Consider the following 11950-nt stretch of genomic DNA (forward strand, 5'->3'; position numbering starts at 1 on the left):
GGGGACTATACATCTTAACCTTCAGTGATGGAACTTCAGTTGATGGAGACCAAAAGATGACAAGGAAGTGATTGGATGGTTTCAGATGGAAAAGCGTGCATATATGAGATGAGATGATGTATCAATGAGGGTCTGATGACTTGTACATAAGTAGATCGGTAGGGAAAAGGAAAATATAGGATAGGGTATGCGGTGTATCATGCATGTACACCACGTGGATTCAGTTAAGGGGCTTACTACGGTTCCATCCGAATCCCGCGTATAACCGATATTAAACACACAGCCTCCTGTTCGTCATATGATGACTAGTACTGCCTGCATCTAATTCCTACAGTAGCTAAGCCTGGAAACGTTTTACATGAGGTATATTTGGTCGCTAAATGCTCAAGTGTAGTAAGGTATCTATATAAGCTCAAAAAATCGATCTCAATGCATACAAATCCTCCAAAAGCCGTACCTAAGGCGTCCTGGCACCCTCGCCAATTCCCATCAACCCTCCAGCTATACCATTCATGCGCCGGTCAATCAGGTCTTCCTCGCTGGCAAGGCTATTGATACTTCGGTTTCTCTCCCGCAAAGGAACAGGACTCGGCGATCCAGAGATATACCCGTCTCGAGGAGGGATCGTTAACCTCATGGGTGTGGGACGCTGTTTCTTGGTGATTCCTGGTCGCAGAGTTCGCCCTCGGGAGACGCTACGAATGCGTTCCTTTTTAGCATCCTCGCTGTCACCATCCTTGGCAGCGATAGCTTGACTATCAATGTCGGTACTGTCGATGGGGGCGCTGGAGCTGCGATGCAGTGGCGTCAGTGGTGTCAATTTCTTGATGCCTATCTCGAGAGGCCTATCCTCGTCGCCGGATGACTCTCCGGTGAGATGGCGTCTATGATTGCGCGAGTTGTTTCCGCGAGGAACGGACTTAGGTCCCTTTGGTATCTGTGTACCGTTGGCGAGGGCCTTGGTATAACCAGAGGATGATCTTTTAACCTGCGCGAGATCGAATAGATCTTGAATCCAACTTGCGCAGCGATAGATGTGCTTCCAGCTATCCGGAAAGAAGCCTGCCATTTGCATGAACCCGTGAGAGATTCCGGGCAATAGGGATACCTCGACGTGGTCTTTCGCGTTAAACCTGCGATAGGACTTTTCGAGGCCCAGTTCTTGTCGTTCCTGAAACTGGCGGAGCTTAGCCTGTCTTAGTCGCCCGGCGAAGATGACCGTGTCGTCGACTAGAGGGTCACGTTCTCCGGTGATAATGTACGTCTTGGGAAAGCGTGCTAGGAGGTCTTCGGGAGCCAAGGCTGGGGAGAGTAGGTAGTCCGTATTGAAGTCGGGGCGGTTGTGCGGTCCGATATATAGGATGATCATTGCCCTCATCATCTCAGGGGTTAATATACGATCATTGACGTACGATATCATCGATGAGACGGCCAGCCGTGTTTGTATCTGCTTAGGCTGGTGCTCAGTGATAGCAGCCGCTTCATTTTCAGGAATGTCCATCTTCTGTTGCTGTGCCAACTTCTCCGAGGTCGCGTCAACCAAATTTCCAACTTCCAAGTCTGCATCAGAGAAAGAGTCACGCTGGAAATCTCCGAACGACGTTCCCGGGGAAGTAAACGGCGTCAACCGGTGATAGTCCATATCTTTCCTTCGGAGCACGCTCTCATTGGTTCGACGTGTGCTTTTCTCTTGGATCAACGCCATCTGCTCTTCCGTCATCCAGCTTTCTATCTTCATGTTTAGCGCGGGATAGGGTAGAACCAGCCCGTCCGGGGGTGGAAGCATGTTTTGTCCTTGCCATCTAGAGGCATGTGTACTGCCGGATTGAAGGATCATAAGTGTAACGCCTGTGGCGAGATTACCACCAGCACTATCACCAGTGATGACGACACGAGGACGAGTCCGTCCGTTGAGGCCCAAGCACCGCCCACGGGTGGAGATAATGGAATGATATACATCATAGCACTCGTTTAAAGCATACGGATACGGGTACTCCGGTGCTTTCTTGTAGTCGAGACTCAGTACGGGAACTTTGGTTCTCGCCGCCCAGGCCAGAAGTCGGTCTTCGGAATGCCGAGGGCTCATCGAAACAAATCCACCCCCAGGAATATCAAGGACAATGCATGTTTGATCACGTAGCGCAGTCAATGACCCATCGAAGTAAAGCCATGCATTTGTCGGCTCCTTGTAAATCGAGGACGCTGGTCGGGGGACACGGATGGCACGCGGAGGGTACCTCGTGAGCCGCGGGCGGCCCAATTTGGCGAGTGTCCAGAGATACGGTGTGGTGCTCTTATTCCAAGATACACGCATATGCTCTACTGTGAGTGTAGCACGTACCCGGCGAACTTTCTCATCTGCCTGTTCTGCTGCGATAAGGTAATAACCAGAGAAAACCAGAGACGCAATATCTCGTAGCCACTTTGGCTTTATCCCCATTGCCGTCCAGAACCCAGCGTCTAATCCTGTCGCGATCCATGTTGCCCGGAAAAAGGAGCGCGAGTATAGGTTGGCTAAAGGCTCAGGGCACTCAAGGCCGACAATTTTCGCAAAATTGCGGCAAATGTAGAGCCAGAGGAAAACAAGGACAGTGGTTTGCCAGACGCTCAGCTTTTTCGAGAGGCGCGACGAGATCTTGCGGATAAAAGGAGGACCATTCTTGTTTCCTCTATGATTGATCTGTCAGCAAAACAGCGGTAAGAGACGAACAAACGAGACGCACCTTAACAGATAGGTAGACCAGAATACAAGTACAGCGAGAACCTGGATCTTCCGGAACTTTGTAGATGGCCGCCCAAGGACGTGGTCTGGATGTATATATTAGCAGCAGACTCATGACATCCCATGGGGTTCGCTGGGTCGTCAGTTACCTATCATTTTCCCAAGACAACCCCGGGGTATGAATCAGGCAGCAGCAGTCTATAAGGGCTTTGAAAGACAATCTATTAAATATACAAGATGCTTAAAAGTATACGGAAGTGAAATAGTGGAAGATAATCAAATGGAAAAATTCATATTTCAACTGCGCACTGAAATGATGGGAGGGGCAGTAAGGAAAGGACAAAGAATGGACAAAAGCGGCGAACCCCTGTAAAAGAGGAATAGGTGAGCAACCGGCAAGCAGAACACTAGCCTGTTTATGATCGAAGTATGTCAATAATGGCACAGTTCGGTGACCCAAGTACGGGGTATGTGGGGGGAAAAGAGAGTAGTTGGCGTAGAGCGAGGGAATCCATGGTTCAGTTGAAGAAACGTAGTTGATGCATGTGAAATCCCCACCAGGGGATGCATGGTGATCCAGTTATCTGGGTAGCGTCAGTAAGCAGCCCTTGAATAACCGGGGTATGTTATGGCAGAAGCCCAAAAGCCGGGTTTGGCGTCGATCACTAATGGCTCTCCGCGGTGGCTAGCTGGATGATGATTGATAGCAAGATGAGTATTACGGAGTAATAGTTAGTTGTGGGCGAAGGGAAAAGGCGGAGGATTGCCCGTGCCGGTCACGGGGGAGCACGGTCACATGCAAATCCCGCCACGAAACAACTCATGTGCCATTCCTCTTCTGGCATTTCCGAAATGCCTCGACCCAAGCTAATAATGTATGAGAGGTTCACGTCTATTTTATATAATTTATGATAGTATAGCATTTCTTTTCCCTTATCTTTCTAGACTCCTTTACTTCTCATAATTTCCGACAATAGTCGCGACCGTGGGCAACTTGCCAATCACACAACCAGACCTCAAACACCATTCCCAGAAATCCCGCTATACAAATTCCGGCGGAATCACTGACAGTCGTCGCTCCGAGTGAGAATTCGCGGTCCTCTTTCGGTACCCGGTCCCCAATTTCGGCGAAAGTATTAACATAAACCAGTCCCCCTAACAGCCCTTCCCAGAAGATGATTATAAAGATTATGTACACGCTCGGGATGAAGTCAAATAAGGCGTTCAATGTCAAGACGACCAGATTGATGATCTGCAGCAGTGACGGAAGGTAGAGATCGTGAATGCGAAAGAAAGGGGTCGACGATCGAGAGATGAAAACACCAACCTGATAGATCGCATTGTACGCGGGATAGAACGCACGGTAATGCTCGAAAGGCGAATCTTTAAGTGGAAACAGAAGGGTTGGAGAGACACCTTGGTTGATCGTGTATTCGGCCACATAGACCAGCAGCAGGGGAAGCATACTGTGCGGCCAAAAATAAGCATGCCAATCATTGCTAGATGACACTAGCGTGCACTTACAAGGGAAAGAAAAGACCCTTAGCTCGCTGCAGGTTGGCTTTAAACACCCGCAAGCTAAGCATCTGACTCGCGTCGCTCCCTTTGTTTCGGCTTGGGGAAACTGACGAGCCGAGTAGACCGTGCCGCTCATCCAGAGGGTCATCCCGATCCCGATCCCGTTCCTCCTGGTCAATCGCACGATACGCAACAGGTGCAGCAGGCAATGTCCGTATGGAGGCTCTTGGCAGAATGGTGAAGAAGCTCACCACCATGATCGCTGGCAGGCAGGCAGCTGCTAGGAGCGTCGACTTGACACTGAGCCCCATAGAGGTAGTTGCAACGGCGTACGCACCAGCACCGACCAGCCCGGCAGCTCCGGTACCACTACCCCAGGCTGCCAGACTAAACGGGCCGTAGAAGTGCGTCAGTGCGAGGAAGCTCAGTTCGCCTCCTCCGCTCGACAAGCTCGCCAGAATGATACCCGCGATTTTGGTGGAAATTGAACCGCCATCTGTATAGGCTGGGCTCAAGGCCACTAAAAGCATACCCAGAGCTGAACATAGCACACAGAACAATACCCGAGCAGGATATGGAACCAAATGGATAAAGTAGGGTGCAATCAGCTTCGTTCCGAATGAGGGAATGACATCTGCGAGAAGAACAACGCCCTTGGGGACACTAGGCCCTACCAAATCGAGGGCAGCGGACAAAATGATAACATAGAGGACATTGTTGATCAAGCCTATTGGATTTCACGCATGCCGGTTAGTGAGCCACGAAGAGTTCTTATCAGTTCGCGGAGTCTACAAGACAGCCAACGGCTTACCAAGTAGCCAGAATGCAACACAGACCCTGGGGTCAGCGCCATGAAACAATGCACCGAATCTCTCACGAAATCGGGACCATGAAGAAGACGGGGCTCCAGGAAGCGGCAGCATTGGTTGCCCGTCAGGAGCAGAAGACATAACCTGATAGGGGAAGGAAGGAATCCGAGTGGTTCTAGTATGCTACAAATAACGTCCCAGAATGAATACAGCAGGACTGATCACAGTATCCGGTACGATCAGGGAGTAGACAGGCTGCAATGGGGCATTCTCATGGCGATACGGATTGACGGTGAACGTGGTAGTAGTTACTTGGTAGGTACCTGAAGGATGATAAGCGTGTCACGCTCATCCGCCCAGAAAGGGCGGTCCCACGTGACGCCTTACTCAATGCAGTAGTAGTTGTCGGTCCTCGATTCCATCACGCGGTATCGCATATGAAACATGCATACAATGAAAATTAGAGTGAGCAGAACCACCAGACATTCAGAATAATTTCACTTACGAGCCATCAAGGCATCCATCTCTCATGGCTTACTGTCCATCTAGCTCACCGCCGGGGGTGCAATACACCCGGCAGAAAGGCCGACTGCTATCGGGACGATCAGGGCTTATCGGGTAATGCTTTCTGCCATCGCGATTCTTCCTTCTTCCGTCCCGACCTCCGCCACTCCGCATCTTCTTTCTCCAACTCTCCACCAGCTTCAAGCAAGACCACATTATACCACAGAGGTTAACGTCCTCTAATCTTCTTTTTAACAAAACCGGAAAATCTCCAACAATCACAATGTTCCTCCGCACCGCAATCCGTCTCCCCGCCAAATCCTCCCTCCCTCTCCGCGCTTTCTCAACCCGCGCGGCCCTCCTCTCCGACAAGCCTCCCTTCGCATTTGCTAGCGGTCCGGCTCCTCCGCGTCTCCCTAAAGAGGAGCAAGAAATCTTCGAAGAGCTCCAGCGCAAGTCTACCGGTGCCTTCAGCACCCCGCAGATCAACCAATCGCCCGACTCAGAGCCCGCAGTGGCAGCCGAGATCAACGCCACCGGCAAGGGCGAGGAGCTTCATCCCGATGTGAAGTATGGAGTGAAGCCTGAGTTTGAAGGAGAGAAGAACCCCAAGACTGGCGAGATTGGTGGACCGAAGAACGAGCCTCTGAGGTGGGGTGCTGAGGGTGACTGGAGCTATGGTGGACGGGTTACGGATTTCTAGAGACTGAGATGTCATTTCTCTGTTCAATGTCCGTGGATGTTGATATATATAAAATAAGGTGCATGTGGAGGTTGGCTTTGGTGCCTGTTTGCATGAGTGGCGTTGGTTATTGATTGTATAATGATTATAGAGCTCTTTCTTCCCCCTCTCCTCTCTCGTCCTGTGATATTTGTGTATACAATGTCGGCATTGAATCATGTTTCGAATGCCCCGATCTTGCATGGTCAGTTGTGAATATATCGCTGAATTATTGTCGACAAAGTCTCCTTACATCCGGTTCCTTTACCTGCTGGTCTATACCCGAGACAAAGTGCTTGCAGCGAACTGGGCCAGTTTGTTATTGGCCAAGCAATGCATGGGAAATCAAATACCAATATATATTTGATGACCAGAGTGTAAACACTGTTCTTTCTTATTGAAACTTCAAGGAGTAATTAAGGGTGGTCAGCGGGCGCCTTTTAATCCTGTCTGATTGGTGCATGGCAGACTGGCGGGCAATACTAAGTACTAGTGAGTGACAGTAGCACTACTTACTACATCGGGCCCGGGCTTCTGATAGGGAGCTGGACATAGTCAACAACTAGTTAGTAGTAACAACCACTTCCATAAGGGCTAATTATTAGGAGATAGCAAAACCACGAGCAATCATGCTCCGGTCTTTGCGACGAACACAAGTCTTCTTATCAGTGACACAGTCTCTGCGATCCTCTCGCTCGCAGCAACGGCAATTATCTGAATGTGGAAATAAACACAGCACTCCGTCGTCACACCCCTTCCTTGATCACCAACCCTCAAAAGCACCTCCTAGTGGGTATATCTCACTCTGTAGCAGAATTATGTCGTTATTAACCATCAATTCTAGAAGACGATCCATACACATACACCGGAGGAAGATGGCTGCATCGCGACAAACTCCAGCGAGACTGTCGCCGCATACAGTTCAACTTCCCTGCACTCTGTGACAGAGTTATTCATCTAAGTCCAGGTGCAACGAAGGTCGCCAAGTACGAAAAGAAAGATGGTGGGTTCAATAGAGTCTTTATCTTTACCATGGACACAGGCTCTCGTATCGTAGCAAGGCTGCCGACCGGTATTGCTGGCCCTCCAAGGTTGACAACCAACTCCGAAGTCGCGACAATGTCATATTGTGAGATTGGACCTGACCCTCCATCACACGATCCCACTTTTATATGACACTGATAACGTCAATGATGTAGTACGATCCAAGCTGTCACTTCCATTACCCAAAGTCCTAGATTGGAGTGACGATCCAGCTAATCCGATCGGCACTGAGTATATCGTTCAGGAGCATGTTGAAGGAGTGCAACTTCATCAGATCTGGCCTCACATGAACTCGGAGCAACACATGCTTTGCACCAAAGCCTTGTCGACGGCAATCAAGCAGATGGCGTCATTGGACTTCCCAGCTTATGGAAGTCTATACTTTGCTGATGCGCCTCTCGAAGCGCATTTGAAAATCCCCTTTGAACAAGGGTTCTGTATCGGACCGCAATGCAGTCCACTCTTTTGGAATAGAAGCCCAGGAGAGCTGGAGCTCTACGGAGGACCAAGTCCTAATTGCGGTCCTTGTTAGTCTCGTACCCTCATACACTACGCCCAATTTCTAACACAGCGTGTCAACTCTTAGGGCGTGACCTCACAAGTTATTGCACAGGTCTGATTGAGACCGGCTTTTCTCGACTACCAAAAGAAGGAAATGCCAAGCATCACCTCCCTCACCAAGGGTCGATTCAAGATCACGTTCAATTGCTCCGTACAAGCCAAAAAGTGATGCAGAGGCTTATCGAAGATAAGCGCATCAAGGATGCTGCTGCGCCAGCCCTAGTGCATCCTGACTTCCACAAGGGAAACATCTATGTCTCGGCAGAAGATCCGACTGTCGTCACTGGTATAATTGACTGGCAATCAACAAGCATCGAACCTTCTTTCATTTATGCCAACGAGACTCCCGACTTTGCCACTCCTCCTCAAGACATCGAAGGAGAAATATTCGGAAACAGTGAAGGCGAATCCACCTCACTCCAAACAGAGAAAGAGCAAAAAGACGCCTCGATCTGTTATCAGACATACGACGTATGCATGAAAGGTCTAACCCCCAAACTTCGACCCGCAAGACTCCTCGATCCAACCTTATTCCGACTCTTCCACTACACCCACACAACCTGGAGAGACAGCGCGGCTGCTATCCGTCAAGAACTGATTGAGCTATCGGATCGGTGGTCTGAGTTGGGATTGCATGGGACGTGCCCGTATTCTCTTACCGACGAAGAACGTAATAAGCATGCTAAGGACTATGAGGACTTTGAAGCGGTGCAGAGTCTCAAGCTGTGGCTCAAACACTCTTTAAATACGAATTCTGATGGCTGGGTTCCGAATGATGTTTGGAATGCGGCTAAGGATGCTCATCGGGCGGTTTATGATGAGTGGATTGAGACGGCGAGGGAGTTTGAGGACAAGGGGGAGCAGGGGATGACGGTGGAGAAGGCGGAGAGGTTGTGGCCGTTTGATGAGAGATAGTCTACTCTGTCTCATTGAACTTGTGTAATATAATCCTCTTCTACTGCGAAGGGTGTATGCGTCGAAAGTCTAAAGTGTGCACTCCAGCGGAAGACCAGCAAATACTATGAACGATGGCTAAGGTTGCTATGTAACAAGACGATAAAGTTATCTGCGAGCACTGAGTTCACTCTTCCATCCGCGCCAATATGGCCTTGCCCGCACGACTCTCATTAGCCCGACCCAACTCCCCACTAATCCACGAACCAATCTTGGCCATCTCCTCCAAATTGATACCGGTGTGCATGCCCAGACCATGAATGGTGTGTACAAGGTCCTCCGTCGAGACATTTCCCGTTGCACCCTTCGAGTAAGGACAACCACCAAGACCACCCACACTACTATCGAAGATGCGGATACCATGCTCCAATCCTACAATTGTGTTGACAAGCGCCTGTCCATACGTATCATGGAAGTGCAGCGCCAGATCATTGTTCGCAATTCCGGCCGCCTTCAGAGCCTGCAGGAGCTTCATAGTACGGGGTGCCGTGCCCATGCCCGTAGTATCAGCCACCGACACTTCGTCGGCTCCCATTTCAAGTAGTGTTGCCGTGATATCAGCTACCTTGGCTGGGGATACATCGGGACCCTCGTACGGACAGCCCAGAGTAACAGAAACATAGCCTCTCACACGGATGTTCTTTGTCTTTGCCAACGAGACAATCGGACGGGTGCGTTCTAGGGACTCTTCAATTGTACAGTTTATGTTGGCCTTGGAGAATGCCTCTGTTGCTGCTACGAACACGGATACCTCAGTTGTTGTCGGAGGTTTCGTAGCAGATCCTGTCGTGTCTGCCGGGACGCCCGTGGCATCCATAACTTTGATCAGGTTCTCTAGACCCCGCACATTTGGGACGAGGTAGTTGTAGGCAATGGCGTTCTGTGACTGTGGGGGAGTCTGGAGGAGGTGCTCGCAGATCTCTGCAGTGCTGGCCATCTATCATACATATGCATGTTAGTCTTGTAGTCCAAGTAGGAACGGCGTCGTTGCTACTCAATCCGGATGCGAGCTGTCAGTACGTACCTGAGGCACCCATTTCGCTGGGACAAAAGATCCCGCCTCAATTGTCGTTACACCCGTTTTAGCCAGCTTCTCAATAAGCTGGAGCTTTGTCTCAAGTGGGATCGACTTTTTCTCGTTCTGTAGACCATCTCGTGGCCCTACTTCAACGATGCGGACATGGTCCGTGGTTAACCGCGCCTCAGTCGCAAAGCGGCGTCGAGCTGGGGCCGTGCGAAGGGCAGAGAAGAGGCTCATTCGAGGTCGGAAGGTCATCATTTTGGCAATTGATATCAGCTGTGAGACATGTACAAGAATCTCCTAAGCACTAGGGAAGAATATTCAAACCACGCGACAGCTCCCTGGAAAAGAAGAGGAGAAGTGGTGATGGCAGGATGAACTGATCAGCTCGTCCTGCAGAATGCGGAGAACCGACCGAGGCCGAACGGCGTGACCCCACCTGACCCGCCCTGCTGACTCAGCCTAAAATATCCATCATCCCACTTTGGAGTCACTTTATCGCTGCTCCATAGCGCCCTCTATCACACCCATTTTACACCATGAACGGCATACCTGAAGACTCCGCGCCATCGAGCGCCCCATTGCGACAGCCCAAGAAGAGATTTGTTGGTCGCCGAACAGCAGACGCACAAGCACAGAAGGATGCACCCACCGCACAAAATGTCGAGACCACCAGTATACAAAAGGGTCAGTACCCCTCCATCAGCCAACACTACATGCGTTCACAACTTCACCACCAACTTCCCAACTAACTAACTAACACTATAATTAATATACAGCCGCCCCCCGCCGCACCCCTCGCACCCTAAACCAAGTCCCCCCGGAGATCCTCGAAGACCCCGAAATCCTCGCCGCCATCGAACTCCTCCCACGCAACTACTCCTTCGAGATCCCCAAAACAATCCACCGCATCCGCACCTCCGGCGCCAAACGCGTGGCTCTCCAATTCCCGGAAGGTCTTCTCATCTTCGCTACCACCATCTCCGACATCCTGACCCAATTCTGCCCGGGCATCGAAACCCTCATCATGGGCGACGTGACCTACGGCGCCTGCTGCATCGACGACTACACGGCGCGCGCACTCGGATGCGACCTACTCGTCCACTACGCCCACAGCTGCCTGATCCCAGTAGACGTAACCAAAATCAAAACCCTCTACATCTTCGTCGACATCAGCATCGACACCACCCACCTAATCGCCACCCTCGAACGCAACTTCCAACCAGGAAAAACCATCGCCACTGTCGGCACCATCCAATTCAACGCTACCCTCCACGGCCTGAAACCCGTTCTCGAGCGCGCAGGCTTCAAGGTCCTCATCCCGCAGATCATGCCTCTCTCCAAGGGAGAAATCCTAGGATGTACCTCCCCGACCCTCTCCGCTGACGAAGTCGATATCCTTCTCTACCTCGGCGACGGCCGCTTCCATCTCGAATCCGCGATGATCCATAACCCGGCTATTCCGGCGTATCGGTATGATCCGTATTCGAGGACGTTGTCCAGGGAGACGTATGTTCATGATGAGATGCACACGCTGCGCCGGGATGCGATTAATACGGCGAAGTCGGCGAAGAAGTGGGGAATTATTCTGGGGTCGTTGGGTCGGCAGGGGAATCCGAATACGATGGCGATGATTGAGAGGCATTTGAATGAGAGGGGCATTCCGTTTGTGAATCTCCTCTTGAGTGAGATTTTCCCGGGCAAGTTGGCGTCCATGGCGGATGTGGAGTGCTGGGTGCAGATTGCTTGTCCGCGGCTGAGTATTGATTGGGGGTATGCGTTTGCGCGGCCGTTGTTGACGCCGTATGAGGCGTTGATTGCGCTGGGGGTGAGGGAGGGGTGGGAGACGGAGAATAACGGAGTGTATCCGATGGACTTTTATGCGAAGGAGGGATTGGGGAGGACGAAGCCGAGTCAGGCGATTGCGGCGTGAGGTTTATGATGGATGTCAAGTGATGTTTTTGCATGATGCACATGAATGACTATAGATGTGTTTTACTGGTTATGTGGTTTAGGTTTGTCTGGGATACAAAAGCTCATGGTTATGAAATAAAATTACCATGTTCTCTTTGCGGAACATGTGGAAAGCATTCGTC

General features: G+C 50.8%; 2 protein-coding genes across 2 annotated transcripts; one reads left to right on the forward strand and one right to left on the reverse strand.

Annotated features, from left to right (window-relative positions):
* Positions 1–457: 457 nt before the first annotated feature.
* On the reverse strand, positions 458–10112 carry BO87DRAFT_395558 (CLN3-domain-containing protein; the record flags this gene model as incomplete). Its single annotated transcript, XM_025625193.1, has 9 exons — positions 458–2669; positions 2724–2808; positions 3088–3089; positions 3733–4188; positions 4247–4967; positions 5052–5193; position 7079; positions 8965–9770; positions 9858–10112. 9 exons carry the CDS (start codon positions 10110–10112, stop codon positions 458–460), a joined length of 4680 nt encoding a protein of 1559 aa, XP_025481566.1.
* Positions 10113–10370: 258 nt separating this feature from the next.
* dph1 (2-(3-amino-3-carboxypropyl)histidine synthase) lies at positions 10371–11950 on the forward strand. Its single transcript, XM_025620330.1, has 2 exons — positions 10371–10541; positions 10634–11950. The coding sequence occupies exons 1-2, from the start codon at positions 10394–10396 to the stop codon at positions 11785–11787; spliced, it is 1302 nt and encodes a 433-aa protein (XP_025481567.1). The 5' UTR covers positions 10371–10393; the 3' UTR covers positions 11788–11950.

The sequence above is a fragment of the Aspergillus neoniger genome (genome assembly GCF_003184625.1).
Source record: "Aspergillus neoniger CBS 115656 unplaced genomic scaffold BO87scaffold_10, whole genome shotgun sequence".
Taxonomy (NCBI): Eukaryota; Fungi; Ascomycota; class Eurotiomycetes; order Eurotiales; family Aspergillaceae; genus Aspergillus; species Aspergillus neoniger.